General features: G+C 40.4%; 2 protein-coding genes across 2 annotated transcripts in view; one reads left to right on the top strand and one right to left on the bottom strand.

Annotated features, from left to right (window-relative positions):
- LOC134677877 (scavenger receptor class B member 1-like) overlaps positions 1 to 13,127 on the bottom strand; it is a 36,003-nt gene that overhangs the window by 12,393 nt on the left and 10,483 nt on the right. The window lies entirely within an intron of this gene.
- On the top strand, positions 6,640 to 13,024 carry LOC134677773 (gamma-glutamyl hydrolase A-like). The gene is made up of 6 exons (XM_063536201.1): positions 6,640 to 6,887; positions 8,019 to 8,069; positions 9,021 to 9,253; positions 11,028 to 11,134; positions 11,465 to 11,562; positions 12,734 to 13,024. The coding sequence occupies exons 1-6, from the start codon at positions 6,640 to 6,642 to the stop codon at positions 13,005 to 13,007; spliced, it is 1,011 nt and encodes a 336-aa protein (XP_063392271.1). The 3' UTR covers positions 13,008 to 13,024.

The following is a 13,127-nucleotide window of genomic DNA, read 5'->3' as shown; positions in this document are numbered from 1 at the left end:
AATAATAGTACTAGGTACAGAAGACTAATTCTCTAACAAAACGCGTCTGTTAAGATCAGCACTGGGGGCCGATTTTTGAATTTCGATCACTCGATTTCGTCACTCGAAAATCTGTGGAAAACGGCGAAATGCTAATTTTTGAAATACGAGCGATCGTAATTTGGAATCGAGTGGTATTGACCACTCGATTTCAATTCTATTAGTAGAATTTAAACGCCTAGTAGTGGAGATATAATTTAACGAAATTCACGAAATCAAGTGGTCGAATTTCTAAAATCGGCCCCCTGATATGGCCGTTGGGTGGCGACAGCGCCACGCGCGGCTTATGGCTATTAGCCACCAAAATTGGTGTGGAACGGATGTATTTTTAGCTACCTGTACCCAGCAAAGCGACGAAATCGCGAAGTGTTAAATACTGTTAAATACTGTTTAAATACTGATTAAATACTGTTTCTGTATTAAATACCCCGTAAGGAAACTATTGTCAAATACTAATGTTTTGTTTTTTATGTGAATTTCATAATTTAAATATTATGTAATCTTAATACCATTCCAATTAGCTGACCAAGGGCGGGTTTAAATTCAGCAAGCTGTACCCGCACCTTTTTCATTACTTACACATTTTGTTGCACAATGTTTAGATTAATACTTACCTACTTACTCCTTAAGTATACCTAAGATGGACTAATTACCTACCTAACCCTTATACACTATACCTAAGAACTTATGTAAAAAGTAATGAAATAAACGCATTTGTATTTGTATTTGTAAGTGAGATACGCCTGGCACAGGCCTCCTCTCAAGCGCGAGAGGGTTTAGGGCTTAGGGTATAGTCACCACGCTGGCCCAATGCTGTTGGGGACTTCACAATCTTCACATACCCCTTTGAATTTCTTCGCGGATATATGCAGGTTTCCGATGATTTCCTTCACCGAAAAGCTAGTGGTAAATATCAAATGATATGTCGTATATAAGTTCCGAAAAACTCATTGGTACGAGCCGGGGTTTGAACCCGCGACCTCCGGGTTGAAAGTCGCACGCTTACCGCTAGACCACCGAAATTCTATTTTATTTAATTTAAATTACTTTTCTTTAAAATAACACATTAAAGTGACGCAATCACATCACATTACGTAAATCTAAATCACGATCCGCATCGCTAATCTATCTATCTTCTATACATATAATAAAGCTGTAGAGGGTCGAAAGTCTGTACATGGAAGATATTTGAAAAAAAGTTGGCTGGGGATACTTAGAATCGATAACAGAACACGTTCCAACAGTTTTTAGAATTTTTGTCTGTTTGTCTGTTTATCTGTTTGTCTGTTTATTTGAACGCGCATCACGTGAAAACGGCTGAACGGATTTTGATGCAAACTTTACTAATCTGTCGAAAAAATCTCCGGCCAGGTTATAGGCTATAAAAATTCAACCCTTAAAAGGGGGGGTAGCCACAACCCTCGCTTGATTTAAGTTTGCCCCTGAATCTTATGGCGCTACTTAGGACGGAGGGGCAAACTTTTTTCACATATGTGCTACCACTATTGAGTACCCTGGTAAACTAACAGATGGCGCTGAATTTAATACGTAGTGATATGAATAGCCACCGAGGAAGGTTTTTGCCAAATTAACTCTAAGTTTAGATGAGGGGGTACGGACATCAACAAATTTAATTGAATAATTATGGCGATTTAATAATATACAACAAAATTAAACGACAGTAAATTAATTACCCCTCATTGCACAGTGACATCTTTTTCACAATTACTCAACAAAAAGAGAGGGAGTGTATTGTGTTTTCAGCGTTCGTGTTTGTATGTAGGTATATATTTATTTATCTGAGTTTCTTTATTACACCTTAACTTCTGAATGCCTTAACCTTAACCCGACATACGTGCCACGCTGTACGCTTACCAAAGCCGGGCGCCGAAGGCGCCCTCATAGTCAAACCTTCGGACCAGTGCCGGATTAACCAATTACCACCACCACCACCACCATGCATGGCTTGGCCATGGGGGGCACCAAAATGCCAGTTTGAAAAAGTAGAACAAATTTTAAAATTAAGGACAGACACATCGTTTTTACCACACGATTTTTTTTTAGCTGACCAAAAGCTAATTTGCAAAAATAATGGCGCGTAATTCTTTGGGAAACAATCGGTAGCAGTAGAAGAGTCGTGATTTCAACCCACTCTTTTGCGGTTCGGCGTTAGGTCTTATGCGAAGCCTTCTGCCTTACGGCAAAGTTGATCTTCTGCCTTAAATACACTTGGGCGTGGATCCAAATCCAAGCTTTCCTCTTTCGCAGCTGGGCCTACTGCCTTGCTCACACTTCGCCAATTCAATTCAGTTGGTCAATTCCAAGCTCTGCTTTCTTGCATCTTTTATGCATGATTACAACCTCGCTGAAACCCTTAAATATCGAGCCCTATGCGAAGCTAGGCTGATAGAAAACTATCCCGTCTATCAAATTGCGTGTTTATATCGAAAAATTTTCACGCTCACTTTTCGCGATAGAAAACTGTCCCGCTGTTTGGACTAAAAGTAAAATTGCGTTTTTTATATCGAAAAATTTTCGCGCTCGCTTCGCTCGCGTTTATAATAACTTTCTAGGGTATGATAAAGGTGACATTCGGGTGGCGACTGCAGCAACATTACTCTGTTACAACGTTACTGCTGCAGCACTGTCAATTTTCGTGATAAAATGATGTGACTGATTTCCATACTAAAAGTAAAAATGTACAACTGTCTATCAAATTGCGTTTTTATATCGAAAAATTTTCGCGCTCGCTTCGCTCGCGTTTTCAATTACATTCTAACCTAAGATATGATAAAGGTGACATTCGGGTAGCGACTGCAGCAGCATTAGGTACTCTGTTGCAACATTACTGCTGCGGCACTGTCAATTTTCGAGATAAAATGATGTGACTGATTTCCATTCTCAGCTGTAATGTGGCAATGAACTTCACTCAATTTACCAAAAAAAAAATGTATCTTAATGAGCCTAGGGAGAGGGGGCACCATGGTCTAGAAATGCTTAGGGCATCAAAATATCTTAATCCGGCATTGCTTCGGACTTAACCCGACGTACGTGTCGCGCTGTACGCGTTCCAAAGCCCGACGCCTTCGGCGCCCTAATACTAAAAGAATCTGGCGTAGCCCAACAACGTGGCCCGCTGCACGCGGTCCAAAGCCAGGCGACTTCGACTTTCTCATACTAAAAGAGACCTACGTGACCAAAGAATATAATACTCACTAGGAGAAGAACGGTAACTCCATACAAAAAAATGTCCCCAACCGTTTATACGTTTATACTAGTGGCGCCGTCTTTGTGTACCAATGGAACCAAAGTTGACAACCGGTTTAGCCTGGCGGGTATTGGTAGGTAGTAATTCTGTTGATAAACATATTTGTTATCTTCATATCTCGAAATATATGCAAGATGCAAATATTACCCCTTGTTTGTGGTATTATCAATTGATTTAAATAAAAGGCATGTTTATGTTTATAACATTATATATATTATTTATTAAAAAATCTTTTACTTATAAAAATATACACTGAAAACTGGCAACTGGCAACTTAATAAAAAAATAGACATTAATAAAGCGCATTCACAAAGTTTTCAGTACCTTTTATACAAATAACAGGCATGCCTACCTATTACACTTTACACACAGATACACTACACTTTACACACGGCATTTTACACAGATTTCTAACTTGTATACATACATTTCTTCACGGTTAATTAATACGCTTTCCAGATGCGTTATGACTCGGTTCCTTCTGAACGCACTAAAGTTGTAAATTTCACTCTGGCTGCTTCAACAGCCGTTGCTCCGCATTTAGCACATTTTCTATGTGCATTGCTGTAATCCATGTAGGTACAGACTTACAGTCTTAAGTGGTACGTAGCGGTACACGTTGTATGTATTATTTAAAGAGTTAATAAATAAAATTTTCGTTATGAACTTTAACCACAGCAGTTGGACAGAGTCATTGACAAATATATTTTTTATTATGGTGGGTAGACGTACCTACCCTCCATATATTTTATGAACATTGATAAAGACAGTTGGAAGCAAATATTCATTATAAAACTTAATCGCATGTAATTAAGTTTTAAGCGTTTAAGTCCCGTTTTATGATTAATATTGTATAAAATTCGTGATAATTTAAATCAGAGTTGGGAGCAATGTTGCTGTAGAAAAATGTTTTTATTTATATACTCGCAACTTTTTCCCGGAGGCCAACGCATACATAGAAGCTTAAGGCGCACACATGCGCAATTATTTGGGGACATAACTTTCTTAGGAAGTGAACAGGCCTTGTACGTGACACGCTGTATGGTTACCAAAGCCGGGCGCCTTCGGCGCCCTCATACTCAAAGAGTCGGGCGTAGACCGACGTACGGGACACAGTGTGCGTGTTCCAAAGCCGGGCACCTTCGGCGCCCTCATACTCAAAGCGTCGGACGTAGACCGACGTACGTGACACGCTGTACGCTTGCCAAAGTTGGGAGCCGAAGGCACCTAAGGGTTTTCATGCATAAAAGATAAGGCCCATACTCAAAGCGTCGAGCTAAGCCCGACGTATGTGGCGCACTGCACGCGGTCCAAAGCTAGGCGACTTCGACTTTCTCATAGGTAGGTACTAAAAGAGTTGGGCGTAGTCGGACTACTACAAATCGCGCTCTAAAAAGTATGAAACAATAAGATAGAATTATTTTAGGAAATTATCATGCAGGAAATTATAAATGTTATAATTTTTTGAATAAAAAAATACAGCGTAATGTAATTTACTATTTTTTACATATTTAGCAGCTTACTGACACAAACCGAATTCCACGCGGGCGGAGCCGCGGGCACAGCTAGTACATAATAGAAGTAGGAATTACTAGTCATGGTTAAAGGGTCATTCTACAGCAATATCATTCCCCTGGCTATATCTATTCACAAATTCCCAGGACATTCCGCCAAGCAGTTTTGGTTATACATGGAACTAGGCATGTACATGCGTGGCTCACTCCGCCATGTCGTCGCTTTGCAATGGCTAGCTTATGAGCCGCGCGTGGCGCTGTCACCACCTAGCGGCCATATCTGTCCTAACCGTAACAAGACGCGTTTTGTTAGAGAGTGAGTCTTCTGTGCCTAGTACTATTATTTATTCTGTGGCATGGGTTATGCAGTACCAAAAGCGAGCTGCTAATATAGCGGAATTTCCTGGCAATTTGCGAATAGGTATGGCCAGGGGAATGAGATATACTGATTTAAACTAACACGATTTTCAGTCATAATTTTATAACTAACACGGGACGTAATCCCGTAAAATTTACGTTTATTTTTGGCCTGACGTTTCGAACGTGACGTTACGTGTGTGGTCACAGGCAGACACAAGAGCGGCTACCGTGAAAACCGAAATTCGCAAATTGCGGGGCTCTTTCTCTTTTACTCCAACGAAGACGTAATTAGAGTGACAGAGAAAAATCCCCTCAATTTGCGAACTTCGATTTTAGATTTTGCATCTCGCTCTTACTGACATATTAGTGCGAAAGAGATATGTATATAGAAAGTAAATTACGTTCACGATAGCGTTTATGTCAATGCCAAACTGATGGTAGCCGTACAGATAAACAAACATACAGCAGGTCAGGGATGGAAGAGGTGAATTTTTTGAAGAATGACCCTCTGAATATAGATAAGAAAAATCTACAATCAAATTGCTTTTCCAGAATAATTTATCGGCAAAAATCAAACGCGTTATCAATCAGCTGATAATCTAATTACCGATTAACATAAAGATAAATGTTACCTACTAGAGATTTTCTTATATTCCGCCTCCCTGGCTGACAGAGCTACGCGGGAAATCAGTGGAGAGTGTCCTGTGCCTCCGTGACCTCAAGCTGTGAGTACCCTAAACTCAGGTAACTTTAAGTTGTACCCAGACGAGAGGACGAGACAATTTTTCGCCAATCTGATGAAATTCTCCGATCGAACAGGGCCGTGTGGACGCAAATACCAATTTGATTCCCCGATCACATCAGCAGGTGCGGACACAAAAATGCCAATTTTCATAGTAGAATGCAAATTGGTGATTTAATTTGTATTTGTGTGGACCAATTATTTTCCTGAACAAATCGTCTGATTTCGTCAGTCACGTCTGGATACCCTTTTAGTCCACAACTTACGACTATATGGTCCAAATTCAAGTTCCAGTATAATTATGTCCACTAGCCGCCCGGACGTCAAACCTTGCCAAGAAAAATGCAATTTTGATTTGTCGAACAAAGATTCAAATTAGAATGGTACAGGAGACCTTTTTGTAGGTCTCTGGGCGGCTAGGGGATAAGTATTTTTCAAATAATGTTGACTATGACAGGGTGGCTAAAATTTAACTGCATTCCCGTTGCCAGGGTTTTGGGAGTATACTGAGCAACTTTTACTACGGGTCCAAACCCGAAATAGCAAAAAAAAATTGGCTGTTTTATACATTTTGGCTGGTCCATTTTCTATGGGAGGGTAATTTGTTTTTTGACGATTTCAGGGTTTGTTCCATAGTAAATGTTGCTCAGTATAATCCCAAGGCCCAATATAATCCCAAAAAAACCCTTTTTCTGAATAAGTGAGGTGAAAAAAATATGATATCGCTCACACTTCTTTTTTCAGCTCAGTTCACAATGAAGCCCCTTCTACTTCTGTCTCTCCTATACTTCTTCCACGAAGTAAGAACGGACAGTGTGAACAACAGGCCGATTATAGGAGTATTGGCTCAGGAGCAGTCTGCGTATCTCCATACGAAGTATCCGGAGGAGAATTATACTAGTTACATCGCTGCTTCTTATGTGAAGGATGTGGAGGCGGCTGGCGCTAGAATCGTGCCTATTATGTAAGTACCTAAAGGATACAATTAAGCACACACCACATACACACACGAACACAACATCTCCCATCTTAGAGGGTAATAGATACATGTACAACGTAGTTATATATTCTCTTTGGATACATTTTTGAAACCCTCAAGACTGGGACAAAATCCCTGGAGGAATAGAAGACTAATTTCTGCTTCTGTCTTCTATACTTCTTCCACGAAGTAAGAACGGACAGCGTGAATAGGAGTTCTAGCTCGGGAGCAATCTGCGTATCTCCATACAAAGTATCCGGAAGAGAATTATACTAGTTACCTACATCACGTCTTCTTATGTGAAGGATGTGGAGGAGGGGAAGGAGGAGGAGGAAGAGTCGTGCCTATTATGTAAGTTACGAGACACACACATACATACAATATACATTACGTGGGTGAATCAACTTTTTTTTGTCACTAGTTGCCATGGTTACGGTCTCCTGGGTCACTCTTAAAATAGTTATTTCATATTTAAATGAAACAAACTTGAATTTTTTGCTAGTTATAAGGCCTTTCGTTGGCCTTTCCATAATGGGACATCTACTAAGCACGTTTGTAGAACATGGTACAGCAGCTCTTCTAACAAACTATGCTACTATTGTCTCCTGGCTGATGGGACAGAATAACAAGAAATAGTTGATCGACCCACGTACACACACACGTAGGTACAGTAGTGTGAGTTAGACCAAGAAAAGTCTGCAACGATATTGACATTACTATGATCTGTGACCATGATCAGTACAGTCTGCGAAGAAGATCGTCTTAAAGTTTCATGTTTTCTGGATGCAATAGGCGTATATACAGGGTGTTTGGTACATCGTTTGCCAAATTAAAACGGCAGATAGGTTGAGTCATTTGCTATCTTCTCATGCCTAGAAATTTTTAATTTGGCGCTCATTTTTTTTTCACTTCTATGCCAGTTTTTCGTAAATTCAAATTTTTACTTGTGTAGTAGTAAAAAAAAACATGGCCAATTTAGTTTTTCTCGGCATGAGAAGATAGCAAATGACTCAACCTATCTGCCGTTTTAATTTGGCAAACGATGTACCAAACACCCTGTATAAAGCTTTGACTGAAAATAATGGTTAAGACACTAAATTATGTATGTTTTTTCAGGATTGGTAAATATCGTGCCTACTATGCAGATATCATGTCCAAGATAAACGGGTGAGTGAAGTCGGCCTGATTTTTTTACAGACTCATATAAGTTCGGATTACTTGACTCTTAACCTCTTACCGCATACGAAGCCATATATGGCCGATATGATATTTAACTCTATTGACCGCTATTAAAGTTCAAATTTCAATAAATATTATTTATTATATGCAATAAGGGGATAAAATTGTTTACTTATGGTTCTTAATCTGCAGAACCGTTTTGGTTTCAAACGATTAGTTTTTATAACGGTGGGGCCACCGTTCTTTTTATACGAACACAGATAATAATAATACTTGTACATATAACCAATCCCATAGCGCACCGTCCTAAGTAGCATATACTTGTAGGCAATTTTTTAGTTCACAGTAACAAACTAGATGGCGCGCGGAGCTAAAGAAAACGCCTTCGAGATGTGAGGATTGTGAGGGCATGAAACGCCTATGATTCGTGCAAGTGGTAAAAAAAACCGACCAAGTGCAGTGCAAGTCGGATCACGCTTAAAATTAACTTATCATTATAGATCCGAAAGTACAATGTTGGCGTGGCCGAAAAGTTGGGCAGTTTTTTGGCCGAAAACGAACTTTCGGCCGAAATAAGATTTTTATGTTTAGCTAAACTTGCCGAAATCAAAATCAAAACTGCATCGCACACTAATTTTGAATGAGGTAATTTTTTAGGATGCTGTACTGTACCAAAGGATTACATAAGGACCCTTCGACTCTGTTTGTCTGTCCGTCTGTAACATTGCTAAATATTTCGAGAACTACTTTAAGCTATTCGATTTGAAATTTGACATAGTCCTGAACAGCACTAACCCAGACACATTGAATGGGGTCGATATTTTTTTTTAACTGACGTGTTAGAGTTTTACTTCTTAAGAGGGCCTAGAGGAGGGTAAATTTTCAGGTTCTGTCAAATTACCCCAAATTCTGTTAAATTCGAATACCAAACATTTCCAGGGTCCTCATCCCCGGCGGTGCCACCTATTTCAACCAATCCGACGGCTACGCTGACGCCGGCCAGCACATCTACGAGTTAGCCATGGAGCTGAACGATGCTGGAGACTACTTCCCGATCTTTGGCACCTGTCTCGGCTTTGAGCTGCTGCTGATCCTGGCTTCAGGACGGGGGGAGCCGGAAAACCGGATCACTTGTTATTCTTATGACAATTTACCCTTGGATTTCACTGCTGGTGACTATATTTATCGGTTTTTAACACCCGACGCAAAAAGAGGGGTGTTATGTTTATGTTTGACGCCAAAGTCTATCTGTCTGTCTCAAGCTGACAATTACAAATCTATGCTCTGTCTGTGGCATCGTAGCTGTCAAACGAATGGACCGATTTCGATGCGGGTTTTTTTTACGTGAAAGCAGGGGTGCGAAACTCCTCCCTTCGGGCAAACTCGGCTCCGCTCGGCTCAGCATTGCTCCGAGTAATTATTAGTGTTGACTCAACTTGACATCCGTTTGTATGCAAGACCACAGATAAGATAATGGCTTGATATACCTATAGCATGGTGCCATATATTAGAAAGGGACCGCATGATTCGACCCTGAACCGCTGTCAAACTTCGGTTTTGTAGGAAGTTCCCTTTCTGTACGGTAGTACTATTATTTATTCTGTGGCGAGAGAGCGGTATATACATTCGTTTTCGGGTCTCTCGATTGGTTTATCTGTGTGTTACTCTCTAGAAAAGGGCTCTCCAAACCCCGGCCCGCGAAGCGTTCCAATCCGGCCCGCCGACAGCGTTCCAATCCGGCCCGCGGGAGCCGGGCTCCAGCCGGCCTAGCCAAAGTTACAATCGCTATCGCTTCGACAACGAAAAGCATTATGTCTCTCTATCACTCTTCCATATTAGCGCGACAGTGACAGTTGCGTTTCGATCGCTACGGAGCGTAAGCGATCGGCATCTTGGCTACGTGGCCTGGTGTTCAGCCCTAACAGCAGCAACCAGATACCCCCCTCGGCGCCGACGGTGGCCCGCGCAAAAATTCTGAGGCGCAATAAGTATGGCCACAAAACAAAGAAGTCAGAGCGCGGCGCGCTCATTCTTTCTTCCGTGAATATATGGCCCTCGGATAAAAACGTGTGTAGACCCCTGCTCTAGAAGAACCCTTAGTGTATGACTCATGAATGACTTCATTGAGTACCTACATGATTAATTGATTATTAATTAATAATTACAACTTACACGTATTAATTACTTAGTGATAAGATATAGGTAAAAAGCTGGCCGACATGTAAGTAGGTACCTAATTTTTAGATAAAACAGTAATCTGTTTTCCAACACTAATTGACTGTCAAGGCCAATTTTACACCAATCACAATTATGTGCAATGTTGAACTTCGATACTTGGATTAATCTATTTTATCTAAAAATTACAAGCAAAATTACAGTACATTAAGTATTATTTTCTTTAAGATCAATCATAAAAGTATGCTCTTGCAAACACTTAATATTGAATTAATAAATGAATGAAAATCTTTATTTCAGGCAACTAGTGGCCCTGGATACATAAACCTTAAAAACTAACATACATATTATAAAAATATATTTTAAAACTAAACACTAGAAAAACATACATACATTATGCATAAGTACATGTATGCAGTTCGCAACCCGGCAGTGTCTGGAAGCCGGCCGCGGAACCGCCGAAACTTGATACCTTTCGGCCAAAACTCCTCCTCGGTCAGTCGGAACGCTTACCACAAACGTGCTTTACGTGCTAACCGAACTGAACTGAGAATCTGTCAATACGCCTGTCTGTCTGATGTCTAGCTGCCCAGAGGGGTTACCGCGAAAACTGAAATTCGCAAATTGGGGGGATCTTTCTCTTTTTCTCCAATGAAGGCGTAATTAGAGTGACAGAGAAAAATGCCCGCAATTTGCGAACTTCGATGTTCGCGGTTATAGGCCAGAGCCGCCGGGAAGTGAGGAAGTGTTTCAGATTAACATTTGTTGCAGATTTCCGTGACAGCAAGATGTTCAAAGACGCTGATGAGGATGTCGTTGAGATACTCGCAACACAAGATGTGACCGTCAACGCGCACCAGTTCTGCATCGTCGATGAGGCATGTACATCATCATCTTCCTCGCATTATCCCGGCATTTTGTCACGGCTCAAAGCCTGGGGTCCTCTTGGCAACTAATCCCGAGAATAGGCGTAGGCGCTAATTTTTACGAATGTGACTGTCGTCTGACTTCCAACCTAAAGGGTAAACTTGGCCTTATTCGGATTAGTCCGGTTTCCTCATAATGTTTTCGTTCACCAAAAAGCAACTGCTAAAATGCCACAATTGTAGAGGTTCCTTTTCGAAGGATGCTACTCGCACTTGGATCGTTCTGTGTTGGATATGTACGTGATAAAAAGAAGATTGATTTATTTTATCATTCTATTTCAGAACCTGATCTCCCACAACTTGACTGAGGACTGGCGAGTGACTTCATACGGTGACGACCACTATGGCGTTCAGTTCATCGCAACCGTTGAACATAATAGGTACGTTTCCAGAAATATTATGAAGTCTGTTGTCTATCCTTCAGATGCCAAATACCTTTAACGTCGTCGGAAGTAGTCGTGTCCAGAGCCCCACGCAAGAACCTGTCCTATGTCCTGGGGAAAGACATCAAGTTGAAAATGACCCGATAGCTTTTCAGGTTCAGAAACTTGATTTAACGAGAGTATTAACACATAAAAAACCAGGTGCGAGTTCATTTAACCCGCCGCACTTGCAACTACAGTGGAAACTGGATAAGTGGAATCGCAAGGGACCGGCTGTTTAGTTCCGCTTATCCAGGTTTTCCATTTATCCAGTTTTCCACTTAACCAGGTTCGGATAAAACGTTTTCTCACTTACAGAGGCTCTCGCTAACAGAGGTTCTGGATGCTAGTAATGTCGCTTATAGAGGTCACGTATAGTATGGTCAAATAAAAGATCAAGACTTAAATAATCATCATTTATGAAATATGTATGTAGATATGAATGTATTAACAAAAAATTGGTATGTAATCCTGACTTTTAAAAAAGCAATACTATAAATAATCCACAGTACTCGTATACAATTTTCAAAATTTCAAAAACAAAATCACTCCTAATATTTATTTATGCAAGAGCAATACTCATACAAAATACGTAGTTAAAACACGAACCATAATGTTAACGAAACAAACTACCCTCCTTGTGACGGTTTATTCAAAATACAAATTTTATAATTCCGAGCTGTTCCACTCATAGAGATTTTGAAGACGGCTGCTTCCAGTTACAGAGGTAAAAATAAGAAATTTTTGAAAAAATGGATTCCGCTTATAGAGGTCCCAAAATTCCACTTATAGAGGTAATTCGTTGCCAAGGGGCTGGAACCGAGAACTTCGGTCCACTTAAAGAGGTTTTCCACTAACCCAGGTTCCACTTATCCAGTTTCCACTGTATAAATACAAAAGATTTTTGACAGAAGTCTACCAATTAGGTACCTATAGGTTAGGTACCTACATACCTATTAGTATACAGCGCTATCTATCGATAAATAAGCTCATTAATTGGCTACTAAGACTACTAAGAGTACTAAGTACTATATAGGCATGTGTGTAACGTTTTAGTATATGATATGGCATACGGCGTAAAGCGAATAAAATTTTAACAGGCACATTCCTGTAACAAATCATATTTCAGGTACCCCTTCTACGGCGTCCAATTCCATCCCGAAAAGAACGCATACGAATGGAAACTCAGCAAGAACCATCCCTCCGACAAATCAGCTATTAAAGCAAACCGTTACTTCATGGATTTCTTCGTCGACGAATGTAGAAAGAGTTCCCACGCCTTTGCTAGCGCTGCTGAAGAAAATCAGTACCTTATCTATAATTATGAGGCACATTTCACGGGGGTACTGGGCAGCGCGTTCCATGAGTGTTACCTGTTTGAACCGAGAGGAACTGTGGCGTAAAATTGTCAATAGATGGCGCTTATCAAATAAGTGGTTTTGAAAATTAAATGACAGTTTATCTAACATTGGTGTTTTATTTATACAATTTGAAAGAATTCCTACGCTTTTGCTGGCGCTGCT

The sequence above is a fragment of the Cydia fagiglandana genome, chromosome 27 (genome assembly GCF_963556715.1).
Source record: "Cydia fagiglandana chromosome 27, ilCydFagi1.1, whole genome shotgun sequence".
NCBI classification, from domain to species: Eukaryota; Metazoa; Arthropoda; class Insecta; order Lepidoptera; family Tortricidae; genus Cydia; species Cydia fagiglandana.
The sequence above is the reverse complement of the archived record's forward strand: the minus strand, read 5'-3'. Positions and strand labels throughout refer to the sequence as shown.